Here is a 23027-nt window from a genome sequence, read left to right as displayed (position 1 = left end):
TAGACGCTAGCTTGATGACCTATTATGAATGAAATTTTTATTTAAAAAATTCCAGGAAGTTTAAATTCTCGTGGGGGGGCATGTCACTGTGGCCCTCCTGGATCTGCGCAAGCAATGTCATCAAAAATGAATATTGCATTTGGTTTAGCGTCTTTTGGAGATACTACTTCTTCATGTTCACTATATGGAAAGTACTCAACACCATTCACGTTACCGATGACATTTTCCAAAAACTTATATTTCGGTTGCTGTAGAGATTTAGAGTAGAGGTAAATATTTTCAAAACTCAGACCATTTGGATGTATTATTAGGGAAAGAAGAGCATTTGTTTTACCACAATTTGAGGGACTACAGAAAACAGCTCGAATGCTGCCTGAAAACAAACTACCATGACGTTTAATCTTTTTTTCGTTTGTTTCTATATCTATACTAGTTATTGGCAGCATGACAGGTTGTTTCGTGAACTGCATCTTGACAGTAACTACCCTAAAATGTATAAATACCTAGCTTATATAGTAATTTTGTCAGTTTCACGACAACCATTGTAGAGTGAAGAATGATTCTGCATAAAGAGGTGAAAAAAGAACGCTATCAAGGAAAAGGTTTAATCAATCGTATAATCAATAGTTTATCGTTCGAGTTACATTTGCCAGGTTACCAATTCTGTGGGCCTGGTACAAAGTTAGCAAAGCGTTTATCTAGAGGTGATCAAGGAATTAATCCATTAGACGCTGCTTGTAAGCAACACGACATTGCATATTCGCAAAATCGAGAAAATATTCAAGCTAGAAACGAAGCAGATAAAATATTAGCTAAGAAAGCGTGGGAACGTGTTACAGCTAAAAATTCTAGTGTGAGTGAACGAGCAGCTGCTTTAGCTATTTCCGGAACCATGAAAACTAAATCTAAATTAGGTATGGGAATGAAAAGAAGGAGAAAATCATCCATAAGAAAGAAAAAAAGAAAAACAATATGTAAGAAGAAAAGAATAGCACTAAGGAAAATTGTCGATGCTGCGCGAAAAAGTATGGTTCCCAGTAATAATGCTGAAGAAACAATTCGAGCAGCTATGATTGGTGCACGAAAAGCAATAAAAAATGTTGGTGGTAAATCTAAAATTTTATCACCTCGAATTCTTCCTGTACCTACTAAAGTAGGTGGAATTCCACCGCTTGTTCCAATTTTTGCTGGACTTAGTGCTTTAGGAGCTCTTGCTGGAGGAGCTTCAGGAATAGCAAGGGCTGTTAATAAGGCTAAAACAGCCAGTGAACAGCTTTCAGAAGCTCAGCGTCATAATAAAGCAATGGAAGCTATATCGCTTGGAAAAGGATTACACCTTAAACCTTATCGGCAAGGACTTGGTCTCCATCTAAAAACCTTACACTCAAGGAAAAGGAATTTGAAAACAAAAGAAACGAGCACCGAGAATTGAAGCTGAATATTTCCCTCCAATAGAACTAAATTCAAATAAAAGTTATGTACATGGTCTTGTTGAATTGTTGACTTTTAATTCAATTCCTAATATCGATAGAGGAAATAATAAGTTTTACATTGGAAATCAAATAATTCATATTGCAACTGGAAGTTATGAAATTAAAGACATTGAATCTTATATACAAAATTCTGTAGAAATCGGAACTGTCATTAGTATAAAACCGAATAATAATACATTGCGCAGCGTAGTTAAATCAAATTTGCCAATTGATTTTAAACCTATTGACTCGATTGGTAAATTGTTGGGATTTACATCGCAGCATCCAGCACCTCATAGAGCACATACTTCTGATTTACCTGTAGCTATTCTAAAGGTCAATTCAGTTAGAATTGAGTGCAATATAACATCTGGAGCACACATAAATAATCAAAAAGTCCACACTATCCATGAATTCTTCCCTAGCGTTCCACCAAGATATAAGATTCTGGAAGTGCCTGCTCACGTCATTTATCTTCCGATTTCCACCAAGACAATACATAATATACAGCTGCGAATTGTCGACCAGGATGGTGATTTAATAAATTTTAGAGGAGAAACTATAACTATTCGATTGCATATAAAGTCTTTGTAATGGGAATTGTTAATAATCAAACAGCTGTTGTTGGTGGAAACTATAAAAGTCAGCCAACATGCAAGAGTCAAATCAGTCTAAAGTCATCTTACAAGGTGTTAACACCACAGTATCGTCTCTTTCTTCAAGAACTAGGTCTGAAAGTTCAAGGAAAGAAAAAACGAAAACAAGACAATTAATCTACATATTTTGTGGGTGCTGTTGCAACAAAAATGGACAAACTTCTCAATATTCCAGCAGCAGTGAATTTTGATGAGTCTATAGCTCATTATGAAATTCATGCTCATCAACCGTATGCTTCTTCATCCTTTAACAATAGTGATGAAATTCGAATCGCAGTACAACATCAAGACTTGTGCATTTTACCTAGTAAAAGTTCATTACATATTTTTGGCAGATTAGCCAAAAATGATGGAATTACTCTTAAGGAAAACGTGCATTTAAGTAATAATGCTGTATGTTTTTTGTTTGATGAAATTCGCTATGAACTAAATGGAATTGAAATAGATCGATGCAAAAATGTTGGACATACTACAATTATGAAAAATTATGTCTCGCAAACTCCTACACAGTTAAATTTTATTGAAAATGCTGGGTATTCAAGAATGGCAGCTGATGCAAGACTTGTATTGGAAAATGGCTATTTTGATGTCACTATACCACTCAGCATGATTTTTGGTTTTGCCGAAGATTATAAAAAAATCATTATGAACGCTAAACATGAACTTATTTTAACAAGAGCACGTTCTGACGTGAATGCCGTAATTCAAACAGGACAAGGAGGTGATGAAGAATTTAAAATTTTCATCAATAAACTTGAATGGATGGTTCCATACGTTCTACCTGCAGATAATAATAAAATAAAACTATTAAAATTTATTGAAAAGGATCCATTAATTTCAATAAGTTTCAGATCTTGGGAAATGTATGAATATCCTCTAATTCCTACAAGTTCAAAAGTTTTGTGGCAAATTAAAACATCAACGCAATTAGAGAAACCACGCTACGTTATTGTTGGATTTCAAACAGCGAGAAAAGATAAACGTAAAAAATATGCTTGTCATTTTGATCATTGTAATATTACAAACGTTAAACTCTTTTTAAGTTCTCAATATTATCTATATGGAAATTTAAATCTAAATTTTGATCAAAATCAGTACTCTCTACTTTATGAAATGTACGCTAATTTTCAATCATCCTATTATGGTAAAGATTCAAAACCTATTTTAACAAAGGATATTTTTAAAAGTCTGTTTCCTCTAATTGTTATTGATTGTTCTAAGCAAAATGAGTTTTTTAAACAAGCGTCAGTTGATGTACGTTTAGAATTTGAAGCAGGAATCAACATGCTGGCTGAAACTACTGCCTACTGCTTAATCATCCATGACCGCGTCATACAATATAAACCAATCAGCGGCGTTGTCAAGAAACTGCTGTAGTGGGGGTAATGTAAGGGGGTGATTGGGTATAAAAACAGCTGCTTTCAGTCAAAATTTCAGTTTTATTTCACAATGGAGTTTATTGTAGATGTACAAGGTTTTAAAAAACCCAATAACGAATTTGTCTTCAAAGAGTTGGCGATACTTCCTCTACAGTTAGATGCTCAACCACTCGTCTTCCTGTTTGAACCTCCTTGTGCCTGGAATACATTGCCTGGACGCTACAAAAGTGAAAATCGTTGGTTAACGCATAATTACCATGGAATTGATTGGCCAGCTGGAGATGTTCCATATGATGAACTTCCTTCTCTTCTACAAGGAATACTACGTGGTGCAAGTGCTATCTATGTTAAAGGTTTAGAAAAAAGACTTGGTTGGAGAAATATTTGTTGAATGTAGAAAATTTAGAAGATTTTAACTGTCCATCTTTAAAAAAACTTGACACTAAATTGTCAACCATTTGTAAACATCATACAATTCACTGTGACAATTGTGCTGCGAAAAATGTAAAAATCCTTCAAGAATGGTTCCTAGAGCCTTCAAACCGATACATAAGTGCTGCTGTAAAAGGAATTGATGAAGTTGATTCTACATTTACTACTTTACAATCATTTTATGAAAATTGTGAAACATTTTTGTAAAACAAGAATAGTTTAAAAAATAAACACGAACAATTTAAAATAATACAACTGTCTCTCTCTTTCATTATTTTAAAAACCTTTTCCTTGAGTTTTTTTTTAATTTTTACTATTTCTGAAAATAAAACTTAAAACTAATTCCTGAAAATTTACATGAATAGGAAAGAAAATAATATTAAAACCAATTTATAGATAAATATATATTTTTATTATTAATGTGAAAATTTTATATTTTATAAACATCGATATTTTAAAAAATCAACCATAATTTAATGAAATTTAAATTCCAAAGCGTTGTACGTTCCACCCAAGTACTTCATGTACAACTTGTTTGAACTGGCAGCTTCTTGCATCATCTCCAGGGTATTTGGCTCTTCATCAAACAGTATCACGAATCTTGCAGGTAAAAAAGTGATAAACTCATTATCCACTTCTGTCATAATCCTGGATCCAAATCGTGTCTGCACTTTTGATAGTTTGTTGATCATGTAGCGACCTTTTGGAACCAATTTGGAAAGAGGCTTTGTTGGAAGGGTAGCTTCCATGCGTCCAACAGCATTAACTTTTTCTAAATCCATTTTATGTTCTTTTTTTCTTTTGGTTTACGTAAACAAATCTAAAACAGAAATGACAGAGAAAATACAAATTAAAAAAGATTCTTTATAACATAATTTAATTCTAAAATAAAATCTAAAAGGAAACCTACAAAATAAATCTTGGAAAATATAAAAAAATTAAAATAAAAAAATTGAAATAAAATCTATAAGGAAACCTAAAAATAAATCTTGGAAAATATAAAAAAATTGAAATAAAAAAAAATTGAAATAAAATCTATAAGGAAACCTGAAAATAAATCATAGAAAATAAAAAATTGAAAAGAAAATCTGTAAGGAAACCTGAAAATAAATCTTAGAAAATAAAAAAAATTGAAAATAAAATCTATAAGGAAACCTGAAAATAAATCTTGAAAATAAAAAAAAATTGAAAATAAAATCTATAAGGAAACCTGAAAATGAATGTTGGAAAATAAAAAAAAATGAAAATAAAATCTGTAATGAAACCTGAAAATAAATGTTTAAAAATAAAAAAAATTGAAAATAAAATCTATAAGGAAACCTGAAAATAAATGTTGGAAAATAAAAAAAAATGAAAATAAAATCTGTAAGGAAACCTGAAAATAAATCTTAGAAAATAAAAAAAATTGAAAATAAAATCTATAAGGAAACCTGAAAATAAATCTTGAAAATAAAAAAAATTGAAAATAAAATCTATAAGGAAACCTAAAAATAAATGTTGGAAAATAAAAAAAAAATGAAAATAAAATCTGTAAGGAAACCTGAAAATAAATGTTTAAAAATAAAATCTATAAGGAAACCTGAAAATAAATATTAGAAAATAAAAAAAAAATGAAAATAAAATCTATAAGGAAACCTGAAAATATATGTTGGAAAATAAAAAAATTGAAAATAAAATCTATAAGGAAACCTAAAAATAAATATTAGAAAATAAAAAAAAATGAAAATAAAATCTATAAGGAAACCTGAAAATAAATGTTGGAAAATAAAAAAATTGAAAATAAAATCTGTAAGGAAACCTGAAAAAAGCTGAATGAAAACCTGTAAAAAAATCTTGGAAAATAAAACAAAAAATAAAATCTATAAGGAAACCTGAAAAAAGCGCTAAAGTAATGAAAATTTTACTTACGGTTACTTCAGAGACTGCGGAGAGAATGAGCCTGCTGGCGAATGGAATCACCGTCTAGCACCACTATCCCCCACCTTTTTTCTCTTTAACCAACCCACTATCCTGCGCACGCAGTTGTAGAAGCTCTAATATGCGCGCGCATATTTGTCCCATATTATGAAGTACCTGTGAATTTAAACACACATACACACACCATTAAATAAAAACAATTTTTTTAAAGAAAAATAATCAAAATATATGATATATATATATTAAAAAAAGAGCAGGAAATAAATAAATTGTGAAAATAATAAATCTTGAAAACAAATCCTAAAAGAAATAAATTGGCAAAATAATAATAAATCTTGAAAACAATTCCTGAAAGAAATTCAAAAGAATACAAAGCCATATGAATAAAACCTGAAAGAAATAAATTGCCAAAATAATAATAATAAATCTTGAAAACAATTCCTGAAAGAAATAAATTGCTAAAATAATAATAAATCTCGAAAAATAACCTAAAAAGAAATCCTGAAAGAAGTAAATTCCAAAAATAATAAATCATGAAAAATAACCTAAAAAGTAAATCCTGAAAGAAATTCAAAAGAATACAAAGCCATATGTATAAAACCTGAAAAATAAATTGGCAAAATAATAATAAGTCTTGAAAACAATTCCTGAAAGAAACCCTAAAAGAAATTCTAAAGAATACAAAGCCATCTGAATAAAACCTGAAAAATAAATTGGCAAAATAATAATAAATCTTGAAAACAATTCCTGAAAGAAATAAATTGCCAAAATAATAATAAATCTCGAAAAATAACCTAAAAAGAAATCCTGAAAGAAGTAAATTCCAAAAATAATAAATCATGAAAAATAACCTAAAAAGTAAATCCTGAAAGAAATTCAAAAGAATACAAAGCCATATGAATAAAACCTGAAAAATAAATTGGCAAAATAATAATAAATCTTGAAAACAATTCCTGAAAGAAACCCTGAAAGAAATTCTAAAGAATACAAAGCCATATGGATAAAACCTGAAAAATAAATTGGCAAAATAATAATAAATCTTGAAAACAATTCCTGAAAGAAACCCTGAAAGAAATTCTAAAGAATACAAAGCCATATGAATAAAACCTGAAAGAAATAAATTGCCAAAATAATAATAAATCTTGAAAACAAATCCTGAAAGAAAGAAATTGCCAAAATAATGAATCACGAAGAAATAAAGAAAAATATTTATTTTTAAAAATTAAATTTTTAATTTGGCACTGCAAAGTTTTGACTATATATCATAGTCTTTTTTCCATTTGTTTTCTTGCTCTATCAATTTGATTTTGACTAAATGAAATGTTTGGATAAAAGTCAGCATCTGAATCCGAATCAGATGATGACTCCTCTGATGATGACTCTTGTGAGGAGACTAACATGGATGTTGGTGATGGTGACATCAAATTTTAATCTTCATCATAGACATCAGGAAATGTTGGAATGAGTTCTGCAACCTGTAAAAAAAACATAAATATATATTTATTCAAACAATAAAACGTTTATTGGCATGTATTTAAAAGAATTCTACCTCCTCATTACTGATGTTTATAATTAAAACATCTGAGTCATCATCATTCGAATCATCATGTGATTCGGATTCACTGCTGCTGCTGATTATGATGGTGGACGCTTGACTGTCATAAGTGACTTCACTCGTGTCTATTGGAATTATTTCCTCCGCTTCACTGTCATAAGTGACTTCACTCGTGTCTATTGGAATTATTTCCTCCGCTTCACTGTCATAAGTGACTTCACTTGTGTCTATTGGAATTATTTCCTCCGCTTCCATTTCACTATGGTCTAATTGGTCATCCATTTTCCTGAAATAAAAAAGTTTTGAATTAAAATAAATTACTTTAATTATAATAAATAACTGTATAATGAAAAAAAACAAAACAAAAAAAATATTATTGTGGATATAATTAATAATAAATAATTAATAATAATAATAAATATTTAAAACTCACTTTCAATGTAGTAAGACAAAACTGTGATGCAGAATCTTAATCCCTTTTCTATGTCCTCACCTCTTGAATGACATATATTGAATGCCTGAGCAATGTCTCTCTCCTATGTCTCCGTGCGAGCTCACTTCTATCTCAAGTACCGCCTATCTTCTTCCTCTTCGCGGGAGCTCACATCCAACTCCCTGCTTGAGCACCGCCTGCCTTCCCTCTCCACACACTTAACCCCACTTTTTTAAAAATCTCTGTGTAATAAACTTCAAATCATTTTTTTTATACATTTATGAAAAAGTAAATAACTATTAGAAAAGTTACTAATTAAAATTAAAATTAAGAACTATAAGGAAAACAATAATAACGACATTCGATTTATAAAAAATTTTTTTTTCCACTATATGAATAGAAACATAAATTAAATAAACATATTAACTAAAACAACAATTTTTGTTCGTTTATAAAACGTTTTTTCTGCTACACACTGAGACAGACACAAAAATAAAATCACAAAAATAAAATCAGAGATCATTCTCAATATAAAAAAGAAAATTTTTCCTTTAAGCGACAATAAACATATTAACTAAGAAAAAAACAATTTTTGTTCGTTTATAAAACGTTTTTCTGCTACACACTGAGACAGACACAAAAAAATATAATCACAAAAATAAAAAAGAACATTTTTCCTTAAGCGACAATAAACATATTAACTAGAAAAAAACAATTTTTGTTCGTTTATAAAACGTTTTTCTGCTACACACTGAGACAGACACAAAAATATAATTAGAGATCATTCTCAATATAAAAAAAGGAAATTTTCCCTTAAGCGACAATAAACATATTAACTAAGAAAAAAAACAATTTTTGTTCGTTTATAAAACGTTTTTCTGCTACACACTGAGACAGACACAAAAAAAATATAATCACAAAAATAAAAAAGAACATTTTTCCTTAAGCGACAATAAACATATTAACTAGAAAAAAACAATTTTTGTTCGTTTATAAAACGTTTTTCTGCTACACACTGAGACAGACACAAAAATATAATTAGAGATCATTCTCAATATAAAAAAAGGAAATTTTCCCTTAACCCTTTAACGCCCAAATGGACAAAATTTTGGCATGAAGTTTGAGGACTTATTTCGGTACTTAAAAATCAATAGAAAAATTCACGAATCATCATTTCTTATGTTTTCATATGCACTCTATCGAATGGCGTTAAAAAAAAGTCAAAAATTTATAAACAAAAAAGTTATTAATGTTTTTTATAAAAAAAGTCCGATTTTTTTCCAATTTTTGTTTAATTTTCAATTTTTTCTACTGTGAAATAGCGAAAAAATAATTCCAAATGTTACAAATAACGTGACATAGATATATAACCTAGAAGATAGGACTATAGAGAAAATTAAAAATTAAAATGGCGGCTCAAAACTGGAGTTTGAAGTTAAAATTTTTTTCAAAATTTGATTCGAAAGTACGAAATTGTTAAAAGTGTTTAGATCAGCTTGAAATTTGTTACTCGGAGGTTTTAGGGGTCGCTGATCACGAATCAGAAGTCCAATTTTCAAAATTCAAAATGGCGGATCCAATATGGCGGCTAATTTTTTTTAAAAACTAATTAAATTTGCTTGAAACTTGTTACTCGGGGGTTTTTGGGGTCGCTGATTATGAATATGAAATCCAATTTTTTAAATTCAAAATGGCGGATCTAATATGGCCGACAAATTTTTCAAAAATTCATTAGATTAGCTTGAAATTTGTTACTCTGGGGTTTTAGGGGTCGATGATCACGAATCAGAAGTCCAATTTTCAAAATTTAAAATGGCGGATCCAATATGGCGGACAATTTTTGTAAAAACTCATTAAATTTGCTTGAAACTTGTTTCTCGGGGGTTTTTGGGGTCGCTTATTACGAATATAATATCCAATTTTTAAAATTTAAAATGGGGATCCAATATGGCCGACAAATTTTCAGTTGAAATTTGATAATCACGTTCTTTAGCCATTGAAATACTTAAAATATTTTTAATGTTTTCCAACTTTCACCACGTGGAGGTAAACGTGAACTGGAAAATCTTTTTTTTTATTTTTAAATTTTATATATTTTTTTTACTGTTTTATTTTTTTATGTATTTTTCTTCTTTTTATTTGTTATTATAATTTTTGAATTTAAAGGTAAAAAAATAGAAATGCATGTTTTATTTTAATCATTACTTATTTCAGGGTCAAATTGAAAAAAACAATTTTTTTTATCTCCAGCTTGAAGCTCTTGTAAAACCTTTCAAAAATCATTCTTCATAGTTTTAATTCGATTAAATTTACTTATCAATATATTAAATCGAAAAAAAAAATAATTTAATAAAAGACTTATCAGTTCACGTTTACCTCTACGCGGTGAAAGTTGGAAAACATTAAAAATATTTTTAATATTTTAATGGCTAAAGATTGTGATTATCAAATTTCAACTGAAAATTTGTCTGTCATATTGAAGCGGCCATGTTTAATTTTAAAAATTGGACATTATAATCGTAATCAGCGACCCCAAAAACCCTCGAGTAACAAGTTTCAAGCGAATCTAATGATTTTTTAGAAAAATTGTCAGCCATATTGGATCCGCCACTTCAAATTTTGAAAATTGGACTCCAGATTCGTGATCAGCGACCCCTAAAATCCCCGAGTAACACATTTTAAGCTAATATAATGAGTTTTTGAAAATTTTTTGGCCAAATTAGATCCGCCATTTAAAATTTTAAAAATTGGATATTATATTCGTAATAAGCGACCCCAAAAACCCCCGAGTAACAAGTTTCAAGCAAATTTAATGAGTTTTTACAAAAATTGTCCGCCATATTGGATCCGCCATTTTGAATTTTGAAAATTGGACTTCTGATTCGTGATCAGCGATCCCTAAAACCCCCGAGAAACAAATTTCAAGCTAACCTAATAAATTTTTGAAAAATTTGTAAGCCATATTAGATCCGCCATTTTGAATTTTAAAAATTGGATTTCATATTCATAATTAGCGACCCCAAAAACCCCCGAGTAACAAGTTTCAAGCAAATTTAATTAGTTTTTAAAGAAAATTAGCCGCCATATTAGATCCGCCATTTTGAATTTTGAAAATTGAACTTCTGATTCGTGATCAGCGACCCCTAAAACCCCCAAGTAACAAATTTCAAGCTGATCTAAACACTTTTAACAATTTTCGTACTTTCGAATCAAATTTTGAAAAAAATTTGAACTTCAAACTCCATTTTTGAGCCGCCATTTTAATTTTTAATTTTCTCTATAGTCCTATCTTCTAGGTTATATATCTATGTCACGTTATTTGTAACATTTGGAATTATTTTTTCGCTATTTCATAGTAGAAAAAATTGAAAATTAAACAAAAATTGGAAAAAAATCGGACTTTTTTTATAAAAAACATTAATAACTTTTTTGTTTATAAATTTTTGACTTTTTTTTAACGCCATTCGATAGAGTGCATATGAAAACATAAGAAATGATGATTCGTGAATTTTTCTATTGATTTTTAAGTACCGAAATAAGTCCTCAAACTTCATGCCAAAATTTTGTCCATTTGGGCGTTAAAGGGTTAAGCGACAATAAACATATTAACTAAGAAAAAAACAATTTTTGTTCGTTTATAAAACGTTTTTCTGCTACACACTGAGACAGACACAAAAAAATATAATCACAAAAATAAAAAAGAACATTTTTCCTTAAGCGACAATAAACATATTAACTAAGAAAAAAACAATTTTTGTTCTTTTTTAAAACGTTTTTCTGCTACACACTGAGACAGGCACAAAAAAATATAATCACAAAAATAAAAAAGAATATTTTTCCTTAAGCGACAATAAACATATTAACTAAGAAAAAAACAATTTTTGTTCGTTTATAAAACGTTTTTCTGCTACACACTGAGACAGACACAAAAAAATATAATCACAAAAATAAAATCAGATATCATTCTCAATATAAAAAAAAGGAAATTTTCCCTTAAGCGACAATAAAAAATTTTTTATACCTACTTTAAAGCACTGATATCAACCTTAACAAGAATATTCTTTATATATAACTAAAGCAGTTTTCACTGTAACAAATAAGCTAATATCACTTTTAACTTTGAAAACATTTACTCTCAAAATTATTTCTTCATCCTCTTCTTGCTTGTATTTTGCATTTGTCAATTTTATAGTGCTCATACGTTTCCTCTGATTATTCTTACTTTCTTTTTCTGTTGTAAATTGATTTTCTTGCACTGGAAATTGTTTTCACTCGTCTACAAGATCTTCGAGTACAAATTCTTCTGCAAATGCAAGCAGTTCTTCATTTAAGAATAGTTCTGATTCAGGGATATAACTTTCGATTCCAAACAAGTTTTCCATTGTATATTGTTCTGGCTCTGGTACAGGATCTTTTTGTGCAAGTTCTTCTGCGAATGCAAACAATTCTTCATTTGAGAAATGTTCTGAGTTGGGTGTATAACTTTCGATTCCAACCATGTTTTCCATTGCATATTGTTCTGGCTCTGGTACAGGATCTTTTTGTGCAAGTTCTTCTGCGAATGCAAACAATTCTTCATTTGAGAATTGTTCTGAGTTGGGTGTATAACTTTCGATTCCAACCATGTTTTCCATTGCATATTGTTCTGGCTTTGGTACAGGATCTTCTTGTGCAATTTGATTATTTAATGTATGCTGTTCTGTTTCGGAAACAAAATATTTTTTTTTCAGATAAAAGATAACTTGATGAAGAATCACTCAATGTTATGCCTTGCGTTAATAAGCATTTCGGAGTTGGTTGGTAATTTAAGGTGGTGCATGTAGCTTGTGATTCAGATGTCATTGGTATTTGAATATATCGTGGTACATCCCATCTTGTGTATCGTACTCTTGGTGGAATATATGTCTCCTCCTTATTGTTTGAAAGTTTTGAATGCTGAAACAATTATATGAATGCAGATTTAGTTACACTGTAAAAATATTGTTCCTAAATTTAAAAATTCATTTGTTTTATATAGTTCTGTAAATATTTTAAAAAATTCTGTTGATTTAAGGCTTAAGCACACCTGAATCACATATGAACTATCAAATCAGGATTAATTAGGTGTTAACACCGGGTGAGCGCTAAAAACAGCAGAACTCGATTCTATTGTGCATAAGCCCTTTCAATATTAAAAGCATTTTAAAATAGATAATTATTTGGATTTTAATAAAAAGCAGATGAATTTAATTTACATCTACATAATGCATAAAACATATTTACCTTTTCATCTTCCAATATTGTGGACGTCGGTTTTGGTAAACTGCTTTTTCGAAATTTTTTCTTGCACTCACTGCACACCCACATATTTCTTTCTTGTGATGATCCTGGACCACAGCTTTCCATTTTGCTTATTGTCTACTATTTCTTTCTTTCAAAAGTTTTCTTCTTTCAAAAGTTTTCTTCTCCTTATGAGAGACGATTTGATTCATATACACGTTTTGAAATGAAAATGTCAAACTGTTTTGTATAACAACATGGAGGTAAGTTTCTCCAAAGTCCATGCACATGAGGTTAGTCTACAGCAGGGTAGTTGGATGCCAACAGACTAACTGTTACCTCATTGGCTGCTTCAGGCGACACGTTAAATCTAACCAATCAGTAACGGCTAAGTGAAAATACTTTCTTGGTACAGTGGAAATCATGGGTTGACACACAATGGTTTTAAAAAACGCAAAAGTGAGCATAAAACATGAAATTTACATATATTTTTTTTCTATCACAAACATAATTTTGGATTAATTCTTTAATATTAATAATAAAATATTGTATATAAATAATAATTATTATTATTATCTAAAAACAGTAAGGGGAATATTTGTTCTCATCTAAATATGTTTTTTTCAAACGGTAGTGTCCAATAATGAAAATGGTTGCTAATTTGGTTGAAAAAATTAAAATCATTTCCAACACTTTTGGGAACTAGCCTGAATAAAAATTTACAGCCTCACCAAACATTTCTTTTTATTTAATTAACATGAAAATTGAATTAATTTATACCACTGATATGTCAAAATTTTGTAGCAACTACTCATAGTAAATACTTACCAATAATAGAGTAAAATTGAAAAGTACTGCAAACAACTTTGGTACCATCTCTCACTGCTAACCATTACTAAAAATCATAATTTAATTTTTTCAAAATAAAAATTCAAAAATCCTACCAAGGGGTTTGAATTGAGCGAAAAATAAAATGGCACCATCTAGTGGTGACAGCAGATAATAAAAATCGGTCGGTAATTTAAACCCAAGAGACTTAATATTTAGAAATTAAAAAAATTTAAATTTCCCACCAAGGGGGTTTGAATTCGACGATGGCGCCATCTAGCGGAGGCAGCCGGTACTAAAAACTTGGTCGGTAAGGTTTCTACCGAAGGGGTTTTCACCCCTTCTAAGTCACTTGAAAGTATGAAAAAAAATTCAAATACCCCACCAACGACTTTTAAGTTGAGCAAAAATTTAGTGGCGCCATCTAGCGGTGGCAGCCGGTACTAAAACTCGGTCGGTAAGGTAGAACACCCCCTCTAAGCCACTTGAAAGTACGAAATTAAGAAATCTACCTTACCGACTGTAGGTAAGTGGTCCCGAAGTCTCCTAGCTCTACTACTGACAAACATACATAGATTTTTTTATTTTTGTCATTTTTGGATTTCATAATGTATAAAGAAGAAATAATATGTTAAAAATTTTGAATCGTGTGCAATGTACATTGTACAGACAAAAGTCTAATTTTATATACATTAATAAATAATAATATTATTTTATTTACGCTTGTTTGGTGATCATTACGTTCGTACAAGAGGAGTTACAAACTTGAGTAAAATATATACAATTGACGCTTTACACAAAATAAGATACAAAGATAACATACAATAAAAATATAAAAAGAAAAAGTATATACACGATGGCTCAGCAAATCCTAATATCTCTTGCATTCAAAATAGAAATTAACATATTTAGGCTGATTGTAAGAAAAAATCGAAATTGATGTCCTTAATGATTTCTGTAAATCAGGATCGTCAATTATGAAAAGTTATTTTTTAATAAAACTACTGTACTAGATGTTCGAATTTATGAAACAAATTTATTTTTTATATGATAAACAAAAAAGATATGTCCAAGAAATTACCCTGAAAATCATTCCCTCACTATGTCCCAATTGCTAAATTTGAAGAGAATTATTAACTCAAAACGTAAAATTCCTTACAAATTGTTGGTTATCTTATTTTTTACTTATATAAGATAGTATTGACTGTAACTACATAAGTTTGTAATATAAAAAAAGCCAATGGAAATATTTTTAATTATACTTCAAAATTTGTCCTTGAAAAGCTTATCATTCCCTCACCGTTTTAAAACAGTGTGATTGGAGCAAAATTTGAAGACCTATACGAACCCCTGCTTTAATTTTTTTCAAAGTTGTCAACATTGTCATTGACAACATACACTAGAGTGAATGGTTGTAGAACGGATGTTTTGTTAAAACTAATTTGTCAATAAGTTTGTTAAATGTTACATTTTTTAACGTCATTCCCTTATTTGCGTTCTATAACGCTAAGCACTTTTTTATTTAATAATCATAGTATCTTTGCATGTGGTTCAAGTAGTAATATCGTACTTTTCTTCGTACATAAGAAAGTAAGGTTATGTTTTTGAGATTATGGTCATTTTGTTTCGTTTCGTCATTCCCTCATAATTTTTAATAAGGGAATGATCCTTGTGAGGGAATGATGTATTTCTTAATAAGTGCACTGAAAAAATATATTTATGGTACTGCCATAAATATAGCCAATTCTCACATATTATATTCGTGGATATAGGACTGACATACAGTATTGCTGTTTCAGTTATACGCAGTGTAGAACAGCCATATGTATGTGAAGAACACCAATACTGTATTTTAAGAACAGAAATACAGTATTGCTGTTTCAGCTATACGTTCTAACCATACTCGTATGTCGGAATTGACAATATCATTTTTTCAGGGTGTAAAATATTTATATTTGCTTTATTTATTTCAGTACCGTCAACTGGGGCTATTTTGTGAACGCGAGGTTTTTAATGAATATAATTATTAAAATGAATTATTTTGTTAATTTAAAGTTTGATTACATGACAATAGAGAGCAATAAATGTTATTATTTAATTTTTTGTCAGTTGGCAAAAAAATTTCTAAAAACGGAAAAATTGTGTCAAAAATTTTGAAAGTTCGGAAAAATTATACCAGATCTTCTAGACATTTAATGTGTCTCATAAACTGAGCTGGATATTTGTTGTCAACTGTGTTGTGATGATACATACGCAATGCGCTAACTTTATATTGACTATTTTAAGAGAAAAGTGAAAAAAAATGAAAAACTAGGATTCTATGGGGCTATTTTGTGCACTTAAAAAATCAAATATTTTTCAGAAATTTGTTGTTTTACTAAACAACAAATTTCTGTAATGAAGATTCTGTTTATCATCTTTATACATTTTTGTCTTACTTTTCTGTTAAAAAATTATAAATTCGTTAATTAGAATCATTAAAACCTCAACCGGTGCGCAACGTAATTTCAATAAATGAACTTTAATGAATATTTATAAGTGTTTCAAATTAGTTTTAATACTTTTTCTCTCGTTTCTCTTAAAACAACTTGAAAAGTACATTAGATTCTCTTTCATTATTATTCTACGACGTAGATTTTTAATATGAAAATATATCCTTATCTTAACAATCTTAAAAACATAAGTAAAATTTTAGACTGATTTATAGAAATCAAAGTTTGTCATTTAAATTATTTAATATTACTTTTATAAATCACTGTGTTTTGTTCGTAACAATTAAATTGTTACATTATAGATTTAATTATTATAATTTTGCAATAAAATTATTAAATTATTATTGTTTTGCAATAAAAGAATAATTGGCGCTTCACAGAGTTTTCAATTATTGTGGAATCATATTAAAAATCATTCCCTCACGACTCTGTTATACCTTCATTTTCAGAAAATTTTTTTATCTTTATATTTAATTTAAACTCAAAAAAGTTAGGGACAAATAAAATATCAAATAAGGCATAAACTATACGGTTTGTGAAAAAAAATTCAATAATGAGTTAAAAAAATTGATCAACTTGGAAAAGCCATTTTCGACATTTTTTAGAATCAGCCATTAATAAACTTTTTAATTACAACTACATTATTTGAGGAAATAATATTTAGCCAAAGGTCCGTTTCATCACAAGAAGTATTTCTAGGGAACAATCTTTCATGTACATTAGAGCTGTGCAAAATAATTCGAACCGAACTGTTCGAATGTCGAAAATTCGACACTCGAGTTAGCTTAGTTCGAATGTCGGTTTTTCGAACTAGCCCAGTTCGGATGTCGAATATTCGACATTCGAGTTACTACAAAATTCGAACCGAACCGAGTTGTGTTCGGTTTTAGTACGCTAAAATGTCGAATTCTAAAATTCGACATTTCAGTCGTTCAGTTCGAATGTCGAATATTCGACATTTCGGCGCCCCCAAACCGAACAAAACTCGGTTCGGTTCGAATTTTGCACAGCTCTAATGTACATGCTTCCATGCCAGGCATTCTACCATAATATGGTGGAAGTCATCATTTCCCTCATTACAAAATAAGCAGACATTTTCCATGCCAAAAACGTGTTTAGAGCGATTAATAACAATTCTTGTGACAAATTTATTAGAAGGACGAAGCTGTGCTAAAACTCTTTTAAGTCATTTCACGTCAGAAATATCACGATTTGCAAAGGGTATGCTGATTTTTGCAAAACTTAGTGGGATTATAGTTCTATTCAAGAGACTTCTTTCCCCCAAATTTTTTCAAAAAAAAATTAAAATTGTTGAAGATACGCTATTTTGAATTCTAATATTAATTTTATAAAATTTTGAATATCTCAGAATATTGTTTATGGACTTTAATGAAATTTACACATTTTTCAGGTAAAAGTATGTACTTTAAAATGTAAATAAAGTTATCTCAACTGAGTCCGGAGATATTGAAGTTTTTGTAAAAAAAAGCGTCGTAGCGCCTTAGCACCATACTGCACAAGTCGCGTAGTACGTCATCGTTGTCGTGCATTGCTGCTGCAACTAGACCTATTTTTTACAAAACCTTTAATATCTCCGGACCCAGTTGAGTCTCCATCAATTTTTTTTATGAAATTAAAGGTGAATTCATAAGGAATCCAAATATGTTAATAAAATTTTTCTCAGAGAAAAGTAAATAAACAAAAAATTATCTAAAAAATTTTTAAAAAAAATTTTTATTTAAAAATTAATTCTTTTTAAATAACTTTATTTGCATTTTAAAGTACATACTTTTACCTGAAAAAGGTGTAAATTTCATAAAAATCCATAAACAATATTCCGAGATATTCAAAATTTTATAAAATTGATATTAAAATTCAAAATGGCGTATCTTCAACAATTTAAATTTTTTTTTGAAAAAATTTGGGGGAAAGAAGTCTCTTATGTAGATTTATAATCCCACGAAGTTTTGCGAAAATCAGCATACCCTTTGCAAATCGTGATATTTCTGACGTGAAATGCCTCTTTGAAAAAATAGTTTCAGACATAGAAACAAATAAGGCTGTGTTCCAACATGTAAAGAAAGATGAGGAAAAATTATAAGACTGGTGAAAGCATGTAGTCGTTCATTATCCGACTTCCTTAAATAAAATTCGTAGTTCCCGAGAATGATCTCACCGTCCATGGCTATTGAAGATAGAGAAAAGTTATCCCATTTGTCAATTGAGTTAGACAGTATAAAAAATATTCTTATTTGGTTAAACCAGTTCAATTTCATACACTGATCTTTTTGTGCTAATGAAATTAATCTTTCAAGACAAATTCTAGGAAAACGCTAATGATCGATTAACGATATTCTAGTCAGCCATGATAATATACTTTTTAAAACAACGAAAGAGAGGTGTAAGGAGCCAGTCTCCAATCTTAGTGCATAACTCGGGGTATTTTTAGGGAGGCATAATAATTGCTTCAAAAAAGAAAGTTGCGTCTTCTCGATAAAGTCAAGAAAATACAATGCGCACACCTGATTAGCAAACATTAATGCACTCACTGTAAGGCTATCAAACAACTTTGTGTAAGAGCTCCACGAGTTAGCCCAGACAGGTGAATCACTCTCAGAATGCTTCGAATTGCTAGATATGCTGAACTCGTAAATTTTTTTGCAGCCGGTGCAAATGAACAAGACCCAGAGAATGGCACGCCTAAGTAAACATAACTGTCAACCACCTTAATCCGTTCTTCGCCATATTTAAAAAAGGAAAATTTTTTTGCTATCGAGTTTCGCATCTTAGAAAAAATTACAACTTTTGTTTTATTGATATTAACAATTAATTTGTTCGAGTCACAATATAAACAAAGTGCTTTTAATTTCTTACTAACTTCCAGTGGCGAATCCGATAGGAAAACATAATCGTCCGCATATCCCTGGGTCATTATCTCCGTTTTGCTATATATGGCAATACCCCTGCAACCTTGTTTATAAAAAAAGTCTTTAAAATCATTTATAAATAATAAAAACTCAAGAGGGCTAAGAACTTCACCCTGAAGTACCTCCTGAGTGACCTTAACAGATTCTGTAGTGCCCTTTTTACATTTAATATTTGTTGTTGCCACTGAATAAAACGCGAATAAAATAATGATGAATTTAGTACTGAGACCCAATTCGTGGAGCTTGCGAGTAACTATTTTCAAGCGAATCTAATCACTTTTTAAAAAATTGTCCGCCATATTGGATCCGCCATTTTGAATTTTAAAGAAGTGACATCAGATTCGTAATCAGCATCCCCAAAAACCCCTGAATGGTCAATTAAAAGCAAATCCAATCACTTTTTTAAAAAATTACCGCCATATTGGATCCGCCATTTTAAATTTTGAAAAAGTAACATTAGATTCGTAATCAGCGGCCCCAAAAACCCCCGAGTAACTATTTTCAAGCAAATCCAATCACTTTTTAAAAAATATGTCCGCCATATTGGATCCGCCATTTTGAATTTTAAAAAAGTAATATCAGATTCGTAATCAGCGACCCCAAAAACCCCCTAGTAACTATTTTCAAGCAAATCTAATAACTTTTGAAAAAAATTACCTGAAATTTTTTTTCGGCCTTCTGCATTTTGGAAAAATAGCCATTTTCGTATCCACCATCTTGAATTTTAAAAAAAGTAATTATGGATTTTTATAGCTAAGAGTTCGAGGACGCGATATTTTGTGCTTTGGAGACCATATTCAAAAAATTTTCATGTTCTCCATGTCAAAATAATAATTGAAAAATTTTTTTTTTTGTAAAAAAGTGTTTTTTTTGCAATAAAATTGTTATAAATTTTTTTGAGATAATTATAAACAAATTTTAGCTTCTTATTCCGAAAGAACGATAAATTTCACGTCGGAAATGGTATTTCCTAAAATTTTTAACTAATTATTTCATACAAAATAAGAGTTGTGAAATCATGGTACATTTTGCGTCCTGGTGGGCGTTAATGGGTTAAAGAGTTTTGAATCCCCCTCTTCCCAGACATGTTTTGCTAATCTTTAGAAGGTCCCGATTTTTCAGGATGGTGATCAGAACGGAGTTGATCTTCCACAATAGAGGGACAATTGATTCAGGTTCGCCGAAGTTTTCGAAGATTTACCCTTTTTATTAGATATAACTTGAAGCTGTTCTTGTAATTTCCTCTTGCGCAAATCAGGGGTTTCCAATTTATTCAGTGCTTTAATTTTTAGAGTGATATCAGAATGATCGGCTATCATACTTACTTCCTTTAGTTGATATGCTGATAATAATTGGTTTGCGCAAAGTAAATCAATCGGTTTTTCATTTATAATTAAATCTTTGTTCCTTATTCTCGCGTTCATACCTAATTCTCGAAACTTGACAACTCTGTCCGGCAGTTCACGATGCTCTTCTCTCTCTTCTTGTTTTATCATTAGAAATAGCGAGGTTGAGATTCCTAAACTTCTTGACCCTACTAAAGGCAACTCTCACCCATCTTGAGGAAATAAATTTAATTTTAAGGATAGAGGTTATCAAATCACGATTTACACTTTCTGAGTCCTCTAATCAGAAAATAATTAGATTTTTGGAGCGAGATTGATTATTGAAAGAAGAGAATCCTTTCTCTAACTCGAGTAATCTTTCATCAGAATTAAGTTGATTAATTTTAATAAATTCAAATACTTTCATAGCTGATTGTACTTCATTTCGGAGAGTATTGTGTGAAAGTGTGAGTGATTCAACAGCGGTTAGCAGTCGATTCAATTTGTCTTCTTCGTTTGTTGCAGACATCCTTGTTGACATTACTTAATTTGATATAGAAAGAACAAAGGACCGTACACAGACCCCACTCACACACTTAGAACAAATTTCACGTCAAGTTAAATTTTATTAAGTTGAAAATAAAGAACAAAAGAAAATTCAGCAAAAATTCAGTTACATTAATATGCATATATAAACTCTAATCGGAACTCAAAGTTTTACCGTAAAAGGGTACACAAAACCAAAAATTCAATAAACAAAACTGTCAAAAGTTACTCAATTTATCGGCAAAGACCCAAAAGTATGCCCGTCTTTAGATCACGATTTATCTGTAAAAACAAATTGAAATCTTATATATAGTTGTCATCATTCAAGTTTTATCTTTAATTTAAGACCAAAAAGTTAAAAAATCTTATCCGGTTTGCGAGATATCATTATAAACGTCTGAGCATTTTCAGTCAAAAACATTTACTAATTCAATGCATTTGTCCAGACATGCTTAGCATGTCCAAACATGCTCTGGCATTTATAATGATATCCCGCGAACTAAATAAGATTTTTTAAACTATTTGGTCTTAAATTAAAGGTGAGACTTAAAGGATAACATATATATAAGTTTTAAAAATTTTTAACAATTGTTTTATGTAAAAAAACATTTGAATTGCGTATGCCTGTGTTTTTAAAAAATTAAAATTAATCTTATTACTAGGTCAGTATTATTGCACACTAAGCCTCGAGTGTATATTGAGGATATTACAGTAAATACTGGGTTAATTGGAAAGATGGGAATTGTGAAATATATTATTAAAGCTAATGGTATGAGAGAAAGGGAAACACCTGTTTGCAGAGTTAGACTGTTAGATGCGGAGAATACCTTAGTTTTTAAGGAACCAGTTTACAAAATGAAAGGAACTTTAAAATTACCTCTTGCAAAGCTATGGTGGCCTATAAATATGAATCCAAATCCAGGATATTTATACACTTTAGAGGTACCGAATGTTTATGTAATCTTTTTTATAAAATTATGAAGGTTATAAATAATAAATTCAAATAAATATATTTTCAGGTTACTGTATCAGTGCCGAATACTACAAAGCCAGATATTTACAGGTTACCAGTTGGTATTCGAACCTTACAATGGACAAATAATAGTCTTTTAATAAATAATAAGAAATTATACCTTCGTGGTTTCGGTAGACATGAAGATTCAGCTATAAGAGGCCGTGGATTTGATTTAGTCACAATGACTAGAGATTACGAACTACTTCAATGGGTTGGAGCTAATTCTTACAGAACAAGCCATTATCCCTACAGTGACGAGGTTATGGATATGGCTGATAGGTTGTAATTATTAATTTAAATGTTCCTTAATTATTTTTTCTATTTTTGAAACAATAGGGGAGACAGGGGTATTATAGTGATGAGACATCGACATCACTGAGAAAAATAATATTGTAATGTTAACAAAATCGTTTTGTTGAGCACTTTTTTTGAGATTATTTCTTTTCACATTCTAACAAAAACAGTTATATCAACAAATAAATTAATGACGTCAATTCATAATATTATTAGTATATATTTATAAATTTACATCTTTATACCAAAATACTAAGGTTGAAATTTGTTTTGGAAAAGTAGATGTTCGACAAAAAAATTTGGTTCGCTCAACCAAATGGTTTTGTTGCACATATTACAAATAATAGTATATTGAGCATCAAGGCAAGGGAAGGAAATGGATGACTTACAACGAGAACTGTAAAACACGAGTGGAATAGTAATTTCGTAACAACTGCTCGCACAAGTTACGAACGATATTTTTTATAACAAGGTGCAAAAAGGGCCCTTTTTAGCAC

The 23027-nt window shown here is 29.9% G+C and overlaps 1 protein-coding gene across 6 annotated transcripts in view; it reads left to right on the top strand.

Moving 5' to 3' along the window:
* The window catches only part of LOC122506360 (beta-glucuronidase-like), a 623628-nt gene that overhangs the window by 344884 nt on the left and 255717 nt on the right, over nucleotides 1-23027 (top strand). For 5 of the 6 annotated variants that reach the window (XM_043618482.1, XM_043618483.1, XM_043618487.1 and 2 more), the window contains exons 6-7: nucleotides 21884-22163; nucleotides 22241-22518. In XM_043618482.1, the coding sequence (XP_043474417.1) occupies nucleotides 21884-22163; nucleotides 22241-22518 (558 nt within the window). The remainder of the gene's footprint in view (nucleotides 1-21883; nucleotides 22164-22240; nucleotides 22519-23027) is intronic. The other variant, XM_043618484.1, reaches the window with a different exon arrangement.

This window comes from Leptopilina heterotoma, unplaced genomic scaffold (assembly GCF_015476425.1).
Source record: "Leptopilina heterotoma isolate Lh14 unplaced genomic scaffold, ASM1547642v1 Lhet_411, whole genome shotgun sequence".
NCBI classification, from domain to species: Eukaryota; Metazoa; Arthropoda; class Insecta; order Hymenoptera; family Figitidae; genus Leptopilina; species Leptopilina heterotoma.
The sequence above is the reverse complement of the archived record's forward strand: the minus strand, read 5'-3'. Positions and strand labels throughout refer to the sequence as shown.